Raw genomic sequence first — 11,748 nt, 5'->3', positions numbered from 1 at the left:
CTAAAGACGAAATTGTTGCACTCTGTTGCCTTGAGCAATGACATCAGTGTGGACAGTGTAAGAATCGCCACTCAAATTTCCCAGGAGTTCAAAATCTATCTCATCCCATGAAGGCCCCTTTCAGGACAGCTACCAACGCATAACACAAGACACAAGCATCTCAGAGTCATAAAAATATTACCACGCAGTCACAAAGCAATAGTAATAATTAATAGCAATCAAGCACAACATATTGTGTGTATATTTACGTAGTAGGAAGTGACAGTGCCAGCAGAGTTGCCAGGAACAAGCTTCAGTTGTATATTGATCTCCCCAAATAGATATTCATTTTTAGACTGAAAACCTGACCTGGAAATCCTGTCAATGAACAGTGTAATTGACTACCCATTGTTGAGTATCTTGGCATCTCCACTTCGCCTTATGATGTCAAAATCTTGGTAGAACTTTCCACCAAATGCAGAGATGACCACCATCGTAATCACAGATACAAGTAGCACCAGTAATAATAGAGTGCTGGCCATACGGACTGGAAACTTCTGTGGCTAGCCCAAGAAAATATATATATCTATATATATATATTTTTCTCCGGTATATATGTTGTTCTAATTGTTTATGTAAAGTGAAAAGTTTGAGAAAGAATGTAGAGGGGAGAGACAAGGACTGTGGCAAGTTGTAGGGGTGAGAGCAGGAGATGGGCAATTGGGCTACAGATGGCAGTGAAAAAATACAGTGGTGAAGGTGAGAGATAAAAGGTTATTGATTGAATCATGGACTTGGTAATTGATTTGCAATTAAGAGCTATAAGCAATGCTGAAAATCTCAATTTATTTATTTTAATATTTAATGGTATAAAATATCTTTTATAAAATTGTATTTTAATATTTTAAAGTTTAGGTTATAAAATGGGATTAATTTTATTAGATTTGAGTCTAATTATAATTAGAACAATTATAACTAATAAGTTCGACGATTTATTCTCATTAGTTATATATTTTTAATATTTTATTTAAATAAATTTAATTTTTTAGTTGGTTGTTTAAAATTTATAAAATATAAGGCTAGATTTACCGAATGAGATCAGGTCAATCTTATCATGATATTATATTAAAAATCAAAATTGAATTGAAACAAATTTGATTGAATTTTAAAAGGTGAAAAATTCAAGTAAATATGTTGTAATGCTTATTAATAATATGAAAAGGATTGAGTCTATAAGATTTAGGTCTATCAATAATTAAAATGATTGTCATAGCATAAGCTTCTAGCTGGTAAAACCACTAGAAATCATCTTTCGCTCACCATTTGCGGTGTATTTCGAATTGTGCTTGGGTGTTCAAGAAATAGATTTGAATTTTTTTAATTTAATATATTAATTATTTTAATTTCTTATACACTATTTTTCAAAACTATTTATGGAAAAAATATACATTTATCTACTTTTTTGTAAAAATAGTTTTTAAAATTTAAAAATTATTCAAAAAAAGATTAAAGTTAGAGAAGCACTTTTGCAATCTCTCAAATTCACCCATAACAATTAAGTACTTTTAAGATCCCGAAAGAATTGTAAATAAAATATGATTTTTTGAATTGATTCGTTAAAAAACTAGTCATAAGGCATCATTGAATAAATTCTTGATGACTTAAAAATTAGTTAAAATTGATGTTCAACTTAGAAATGGCATCTAAGAAACTGATACGAAATTGACCTTAAGTTCTTATAAATATCATTTAACTTCACATTAACTAGGGTCGGGTGAGAGAAGCCAGCAAATCAAAACAAAAGACGGAATGAAATATAAAAGAAACAATTATTTCTGCCAATGGTTTCATTTACAGTATTAGTATAGAATCTGTTAGGTTCAAACTAGAACTTCAGATATGGGCTTGGAATAATTTCTTTTTAGCATATAAAGCCAAAATAGTTATGATGATAAAAATGAATGAAATTTTTTAATAATAAATGGTCATTAGTGGATTTATATTTTCTAATTAGGATGGATGGATTAAGTAAATAGTAATAGATTGATAGTAGAATATTACTTGAGGTGGCAACATATGCAGAGGAAACACTTCCTTTTATTACATCGAAGATATATTTTATTTTACAATTATTAGGATAATAGTTTTCATTTAATAGGAGGATAAAAACAAAATATGACATGAATATGCATGTACTCTTGCATGAGTAAGTTAGAATATAACAATTTAATTTTACCTTTTGTTTGTAAATTTAATATCTCAAGTAATCATTTATATCTTAATTTTTCTCTCTCTACATATTTTTTACAATTTTTACAAATTACCATTACCTTCCTTTAATTATTATCTCTTTGCATATGTTTATAAGAAGACTTCTTTGTTAAAGTCCAATTCACTTGGTCTCCTAGCCACTTTTTAAACTAGCTTAAAATACTAACTTTTTTTCATTGGCTATTATGATTGGATTGTAAGCTGAAGCTTGTTAAACATAGTCTGTGCTTAAAGATTGGAGCTTGAAGCCCATAAGGTTCGCATCGGCATAAGCGATGAGGCTCTTTGTTTAGAGTTTTAGTTGAATAACTGATCATGAGTTGGAAGCTATCAACTTGAAGAGTTAAGTTGCTCTCCTAGCCACTTTTTAAACCAGCTTAAGATACTAACTTTTTGTTCATTGGCTATTATGACTGGATTGGAAGTTAAAGCTTGCTAAAAAGATTTGTGCTTGAAGATTGGAGCTCGAAGAATATAAGGTTTGCGTCGGCACAAGTGATGAGGCTCTTTATTTAAAGTTTTAATTGAAGAATTGATGATCAGTTAGAAGCTAATACTTGAAAAGTTAAGTTGTTTTAAGGTTATTCTTGAGCTAAATATAACTTTTTAATTTTCTAATTTTGTTCACTATTTCAATTTCAATTTCTAAGGTTAGTACCTCTACCACATCTCTAAATACTTCCATGATAGGGTTAGTAGCTAATCTTTAATTTTATTAAGTTGCATGACAGAGTTACTTCAAAAGTCATGTTGGGTTATCTTAATTTTTTTGTTTGAATGATTTTTTTATTTGATGTTTGAATTGAATTGTTTGTAATATAATATGATAATTATTAATTAGAAATATAAAATTTATAAACTCTAATTTGTATATTTGTTATTAGATAACCCGGAGTCATTAAGCGCGACGGATGGAGCTTAGTTTTGGAGCGTCTTACTGTGAGTAGTATATTATACATATATGTACGTATATGCATTTTCTCCTCTCCCCTTTGCAATAAATATGCGTTTAAATACGAATGAGATTGATGAGTATAACGACCCGGAACCAGATCACATGAGATATTTTCTGCTTTGGCCCCCACTGGCCTTACAGTTTTGTCCCTTTAGTGGGTTCGAGAACTTTCCAGGAGGTCCTCCATCCTGGAATTTCTCTAAACTAAGCACATTTAACTTTAGAATTCCTACAACTCCATAGCCAAACAACCAAAAAGCACCTCATGTGATTAGTTCTAACTCTTTACAAATATGTTATCAACCATTCCCCACCCCATTTTAATATGCAATTCGATTCATTCATGTACCCCCGTACCTTAGAGTGTTGCCATCCTAGAAGCCTACCAGAAGCCGCTCCTTGTCTAGGCATCCTATCTTTGCCCCGGCGTCCACTTCCTGCCCTCGTCAAACCATTTCTCCAGGCCAGGCTATCAAATGCCCATTAGCTTCCGCCTAGTTCGTCCTCGAACCACACATCTACTATAGGGGTCTTACTCTAATACCATTTGTAACGACTCAGAAGCAAATCACATGAGATATTGTCCGCTTTGGCCTCCACTGGCCTTACAGTTTTGTCCCTTTGGCGAGTTCGAGAACTTCCCAAAAGGTCCCCCATCCTGGGATTTCTTTAAACCAAGCACGTTTAACTTTAGAGTTCCTATAACTCTAGCCAAACAACCAAAAAATGCCTTATGTGATTAGTTCCAACTCTCTACATATATGTTATCAATCATTCCCCATCCTATTTCAATGTGCAATTCGTTTTATTCATATACCCCCGTACCTTAGAGTGTTGCCATCCTAGAAGCCTATCAGAAGCCGCTCCTTGTCCAGGCATCCTATCTTTGCCTCGACGTCCACTTCCCGCCTCGTCGGACCGCTTCTCTAGGCCAGGCTGTCACAATGAGACTTAGTAATTAAGATGATATGCATGCATGCATTATGTGAAAAAGTAGATTTTAACTGCATAATGAGATTGAGTTAGAACCTCCTTGACGATGGGGTAATCTTTGGAAATAGGCACATGCTTGACAAGTAATATTAATCTACAAGTGCTTTGCTATTGTTATTTTGATTAGTGTTGCTTGTTGTTTATTGATGTTGATGTGATTGTCTGTGTTTGTACCTTTATTATGATGTTAATCAGTCGTCAGGAAAAAATACTACTACTATCCAAATAGATTGATTTGACAGCAAAAGTGGGGACCCTCTCAGTTTACTAGAGGATGATATTCTTAGTGGATCTAGAGGGCTCAAAAGTCAGATGTTCAGAGAATTATCATCCACGAGACTTTGAAATGAACTTATAAATTTTCAAAAGTATTATAAACATTTTAAAAAAGATTGAAACTATTTTAGAAATGGTTTTATCATTTTCGCAAAATTTTAAACTTTAGCGTTGTGTCTGATAGTCTTTCAGTACACATCACATACATCGAGTCGCACGTGTTCACTCATGCATCATATAAGTTTTATGTTAAATACGTTGAGTAGCATATCAGACGGTCGGCCTCAGACATAATGCTGTAAGTTTTAAACAAAGCGAAAAGGAAAAGTATACTAAAATATATTTTACTGAGAATTATTAAAGTATATTGAATGGTTTGGACAAGACTCGATGGATCAAAGTTCGTATGGTGATTGCGAGTGCAAAATAATATGATTGGTTATCGGTGAATTGTTTGTAATTGGTTAGGGAGACTTCAAATAATAATTATTGTGTCACGGTTGTGTGGATGCTCAAAGAGGTTTTAAATAATATGGTATTAGGGATATTGATGGGTCTAGGGTGTACTCATAGAAGAAATTTATAATAATTTAAATTTTATCATTTAATAATAAATGATAGTTATTTTAAATAATTATTTTACGAAAAAATTATTAAATAATTCGAGTTTAATTGCAGTAGGCTATACTTTAATATTTAAGAATTTTAGATAAGTTAAATCTTTAAATTTAATTTCTTTTGTACTTAAAATTAGATTGATATTTCTTTATAATAATAAAATTTGGAAGAGGAAGATATTATATGAATTAATTTTTTTTAATGATAAATAGTTGTTAGTAGATTTATGTTTTCCAATTAGGATGGATGGACTAAGTAAACAGTAATGGATTGATTGTGGGATGTTACTTGAGGTGGCAACATATGTAGAGGATCCACTTTCTTTTACTATATTGAAGATATATTTTATTATACAATTATTAAGATAATAGTTTTCATTTAATAGGAAAATAAAAGCGAAATATGACATAGATATGCATGTATTTTTGCATGAGTAAGTTAGAATATAACAATTTAGTTTTACTTTTTGTTTGTAAATTTAATATCTTAAATAATTTTTATATCCTAAATTTACATATTCAAATAAGAGTTATTTTAAAACATAGGAGCAGTGGCTAATTCGGTCCGATACAATATGATTAGTTCTGATACCATTGTTTGCTTTTGATATCAATATTATTTACAAAATTGTTATCTAAAACACTGCCATCAATATATAGAATGTATTTTTCAAATCCTTATATGTTAAAATCGTTTTCCAAATTGTCTCACTTATAGATTCTTATGATTCAATAAACAATAGGAATAAAATACACCCTCCCTCCATGATTTATTCAATTATGACATTTCCTCTTTTATGGTGCTCCATTGATTAAGTTTATTTAAAAGACAATTTGAAACATACTTATTATAATATATATATATAGTGGTGCGAAAAGGAGAGGAACAAATGAGGTTACTGATATGGTCTTATTAAGTATGTAGTTAATTGACTTAATTTAGTCATTATTAATTTAATTTAAAAATAAATTATATTAATAATTCATTGAAGATAAGTGTACTTCTAAAAGTTCAATTCCATTAGAGTTTTCAATCATTAAGTATAATTCAATCTAATTCTAGAATCTTAAAATTGTTATTTTATAGTACATGCTTGGACCGCTCACAATTTAGTTTAAAATATTTTTTTATAAATAATTAATTACTATTTTAGTTTCTGTATTTATATTAATCACCTGAGATCATTATTAGAAGAAATTAGGAAAAAGAACTATTAGCAAATATTATTACTATTTTAATATGATATAAGTATTTATTCTATATTTCTACTTAAATTATGTTAATTTAGTTAAAAATATCAAATGCGTAATTATATAGATCAAAGTTAGAGTTGGGTGCAAATCAAATTCAAGCAGTAAACACGTCAATCCATGTTAGTCAATTTGTAGCTATTATTAAAATATAAAAAAAGTTTCTAAATAATTTTAATTAAAATAAAGAAAGAAATAATTACTCTATTTTATGGAATGGATTGAAAATATTATTTCACGTTATGAATCATATTGAACAGATAAAATAAAAAATAAAAATATTTTAAAAGGATAATATAAATTAATATGAATATTGTATTGCATAAAATAAATATATTTATCATTTTAATATAAAAAAAATTTAAGTAAATAAAATGTTTTATAAACAAACTAAAAAATTCTTAACAAGAAAAAGAAGTTTACGGAAAAAAGAAAAGGGAAAGCAAAAAGGCATAGTGGCTCCCTGTTGTTCAAAACATTGAACGGTGATTATGACCTGTTTGACTAAGCTGTCGCCGATAACTGGTAGTTTATAGTTAATAGCTTATTGATAATTGTGTTTGATAAAATTATCTATAGTTGTTGTCGTTTATATTTTTAATAACGTAGACATTAATTTAATTATTTTTTGTCCTTTTTATTAAAGTGCAACATTACTTATTCTTATAAAATAATTTTATAAAAAAATAACAATTATTTTATTTTAATATTAAATTAGTATTTTTAAGGGATTTAAGAAATACTTTAAATTGTTGTTTATTTATTTGTAAAAGAAATTCAAATTAAGTTATTTTAAATTAAAAATAAAAGAATAGTAAAAAAGATTAACTAAATAATAAAAGGTTAATTTAGTTTATTTATTTTAAAATTAAGAGTTGGTGAGAAGTTTCAAATTTGAGTTGTTGTAAATTGAAGCCAGAGCTGTCGACTGTTTTTCTGAAAAATTATCAGTTATTTTCCAATAACAATGTCAAACACTTTTAATTTTAAAAGGTTTTAAGTGGCTCATTCATCAAGCTAAAATTAATACCTAGTTGAAATTGAGTTACCAAAATAATTTGTATTGTCTTTCATATTTCTTATTAAATTTAAAGATTGGATTTTTTTAATTTATAAATTGTGTCTTTTGACTAGATTGGCTGATAAAAAAATTTAATGGAGAGAATTAATTATTATATAAAATTAAATCTAAGAGAGCATTAATTTAATTTTCACAGAAATGCTATTAAAATATTAATATAATCAAAATAATCAATTTCAAATCTCTTTTAAGATGAATGTACGTTTTTAAGAAGATAAATCACATATAATTCTGAAAAGTTATACCAAATTATATCCTCTGGATAAGCATTTAAAAATAATGACTACATGATTTATGGTGAAGCTCTTACATTAACAAATCATCGTTAATTTTTCTTTCTCTTTTGCTCTCTAGTTAGATTTAAAATTACTCTATCTATCTATTATTCACATCAGATCTTAAATTAATTTCTCTTGCTATTATTGTGTCATATACACCAAAATCATGATACATAAATCAATTTTCACAGAATTTTCCAAAATAAAAAGGGAAGATTATTGTTCGGGTTGATAAAAGGCAATTGTAACTTTGAACAAAAAAATAACTCATATATAAATTGAAAAAAATAATTAAAAACTTAATTTCAGATAAAGAAAGTATAGCTCAGCTAATAATTTTTTTATTAAAAATATATCATTATTCGAATAAAATAATTAATTATAAACTCGTGCACAGTCATATTCGATGGATATATAATAAAACTTTGAAAAGATATGAAAAATGTAAATGGTGAAAAAGATCATTAAACGTAATAGGAAACATGTTGTAAGAAGACCAATATATATATACTACTAAAAATTATTATTTTCAATTATAGATGATTAATGATCATAGAGTACTAAAATGTGTATCAAAAAGAGATGAAGAAAAAATATTAAGTGAAAAAATAATAATAACCACGAGAAGCCTATCTGAATAGTACTCTAACGGCAACTTTTGCATAGTTGCAACCGGTGTTATTGCACACTCTATTTTGTTAAGACAAGATAAAAATAAAAATATTTAAATTTAAAATACTATTTTACTCATAATAAAAAGTTATCAAGTTATACAAAATCAATGAAATACCATATAAAATACTTCTCAAATTTAGTTTTATTTTTTTATATTAAACTTTCCTCTCTAATTTACTTTTGTGATTATCATTTTCAAAGTTCTTATTTGTTAGTCCTTTTAATAATTTCTAAACATCTTTAATAATAGCTATTATTAAAATATAAAAATAAGTTTCTAAATAATTTTAATTAAAAAAAATAATTACTCTATTTTATGGAATGGATTGAAAATATTACTTCATATTATGAATCATATTGATATAAAAAAATTAAAATATTTTGAAAAGATAATATAAAATTAATATGAATATTGTATTTCATAAAATAAATATACTTATCATTTTAATATCAAAAAAATAACTTAAGTAAATAAGATGTTTTAAAGACAAACTAAAAAGTTATTTTCTTTATTAGAGAAAACATGAAAAATATTATAATTGGTTATGCTGAAAATTTTATGTGTCGAATGATATTTTTATTGTCCCGATTGACGAATAAAATATATATATTTTTTATGTTTAACATAAGTTTTCTAGTTAGAATGTGACAATAACACTATCTAATTTTTTTTTTTAAATTTTCATTTGCAATCTTATTAAAGTTGTATCTCCTTTCTTAATAAATTCGGCGGGAATCATTTTCTCATTGATTAATATAGAAATTCTAAGATAAAAATCGCGATTACCATACATTTTATTGTGACGCCTCAGGCGTCAACTAACTATTGTTCGAATGTAATCCATACAGAGAACTTTGATCCATTGTGAGTCTTATTCGAACCATTCAAAGTACTTTAATAATTCTTAGTAAAATATATTTTAGTATACTTTTTATTATCGCTTTTTGTTTAAAACTTACATCATTATAACCGACACTAACTGACCAACATTCCACTAACATGAAAATTATATGATGCACGAGTGAACACATGCGACTTGATACATGTGAAGACTACTGAAATAGTATCGTACACAATGTTCAAGTTCAAAACTTAGAGCAAATGATAAACCAATCTTAAGAATATTTTCAATCCTTTTTAAAATGCTTATAATTTACTTTTCAAGATATATAGATTCATACCTTATCTATAGGTTTATTTCGAAGTCTCGTGGATCATAAATTTTTAGACATCTGACTTTCGAACTCTCTAGTAATCCATTACGAATATGATCCTCTTCAAAACCGAGAGGGTCACCCCACTTTTGCTATCCAATAAATCTATTTGGATAGCGGTAGCATTTTTTTTCCTGACGACTAATTAACCTCATAATGATACAAACACAACCAACCACATCAACTTCAATAAACAACAAGCAACAATAATAGTCAGAATAAGAATAACAAAGCACTTCTAGACTAGTATTACATGTCAAGCCTGCGCCCATAGTCCAATGATTGCCCCATCATCTAAGAGGTTCTAACTCAATCTCGTTATACAATTAAAATCTATTTTTCACATAATGCATGCATGCATATCATATTAATCACTAAGTGTCATCAATCTCTTTCGCATTTAAAGGCATGCTTAATGCAAAGGGGAGAGCGGATAATGCATATACATATATAAACAATATATTACTCATAGTACGACGCTCCATAACTAAGCTTCATGCAGCGCGCTTGAGAACTTTGGGTTATCTAATAAAAAATAGACAAATGAGAGTTTACAAATTCTTAAGTTCTAATCCTATTACCCATCCCCACATGCAATACACACTACAATTCTCATCACACTATCACAAGCAATTCAATTCAATCATAAAAAAAATAAAGCAATTGAAAGAAAAAAAATTAAAATATCCTAACATAGTCAATAATCATCATTTGAAGTAACCCAAAGCTCTTACTCACTTCATCATGAAATTTAATAAAATTAAAGATTAGCTACTAACCTAATCATGGAATTATTTAGAGATGATATAAAGGTACTAATCTTGGAAATGGAGTTGGATTTGATCAAAGAGGACTTTACCATAGACATCCATAGAGATAACTAGAGGTAGAGGATGGTGAATAGTAAAAATTGTAGAGAATATGTAGAGAGAAAAAACAATTACCATAAAAATGGTTACTTGAGATATTAAATTTAAAAATAAAAGAGATATAAATTAAAACTAAATTGGTATATTCTAACTTACTCAGGCAAGATGACATGTAAATGTAACCAAAACATCAATCAAATGGCTAGATTTGGGCAGTGCTAAAGCATTGCAAGAGAAACAGAATGCAGAGTGCAGGTTCATCTAGGCATTTTCTGCAACTTCTTCTCTACAATATATGAAACACCAAAACATTGAAGGAACAATGAAGTAAAATATGCCTTGAGGTACTTCCCTGCTTATTGCAGGTTTACTGAATTTGGATATTTGCAGCGGGTCTTAAAAATCACAACAGTATACTTAAAGGTTAAAAACAAAATCTAGTAGACAAGCTAGGTATTAGGCACTTAGAACTTCATTCAAGAAGTCATTCAGTCAATCCCTAGCCAGCTTGGCTCTAAGGTCATAGAACTTACTCACATGTGTTGCCAAATTCTACTATCAACTTTAAGCACTAATCTTACGCAAGGGCCTTTGGATTTATTTAAAAAATTCACAACTGATTTATAAAAATTTGTAGCATAATTGATCTGCAGGTTAATATCATTGGAGTAATACTTTGCTCAAAGTCCTTTTTGTCTGTTTTTTCATTTATTTCCTTAGAGAGAGTTGGAGGGAGTGGGATGGACTAGGAGAAAACAATGACTAACAGGAGTTCCAGCAGAAACAAAACGAACAAGAAAGTTTCATTATATTGTGCACTTACTGAAAAAAACATTGTCCTAATCATTTATTGTTATGTACCTAGTGATATGTCATAAAAGTTATTCAACTGAAAATTCAGAAACAAGATGTCATGCATACCTGACTGGCTGCATTCAGGGCCCTCGTCGCCTCATAGAGATTGGCATATTTTTTGCAGCAACAGCACCAAGAATAGCAGCACCCAATAGAACAGGCTTGCTTTCTCGTGGTAGTATAATAGGGCAACCTGCACCAGTCATGAACAAGTAAGCATTAAGTTTGTTAACATGCATAACATTGAAAAAAATAACAGAAAACTATTATTCTCAAAAGTAGTCAGAGCAAGCTATCAGTCTTAAAAAACTAGTATTCAATTCACAACTCAAATTTGAAGCTTTTCACCAACTTTTAGTTTTAAAATGAATAGACTAAATTAACTTTTTTATTATTTAGTTAATCTTATTTACTATTCTTTTAATTTTAATTT

General features: G+C 28.5%; 1 protein-coding gene across 1 annotated transcript; it reads right to left on the bottom strand.

The window, feature by feature from the left end:
* LOC8269574 (probable xyloglucan endotransglucosylase/hydrolase protein 25) lies at positions 1-521 on the bottom strand. Its single transcript, XM_048370377.1, is given in 2 exon segments — positions 1-129; positions 249-521. Coding segments are annotated over 2 exon segments (402 nt in total).
* Between the last annotated feature and the right edge of the window lie 11,227 nt (positions 522-11,748).

This window comes from Ricinus communis, unplaced genomic scaffold (genome assembly GCF_019578655.1).
Source record: "Ricinus communis isolate WT05 ecotype wild-type unplaced genomic scaffold, ASM1957865v1 Ctg31, whole genome shotgun sequence".
Taxonomy (NCBI): Eukaryota; Viridiplantae; Streptophyta; class Magnoliopsida; order Malpighiales; family Euphorbiaceae; genus Ricinus; species Ricinus communis.
The sequence above is the reverse complement of the archived record's forward strand: the minus strand, read 5'-3'. Positions and strand labels throughout refer to the sequence as shown.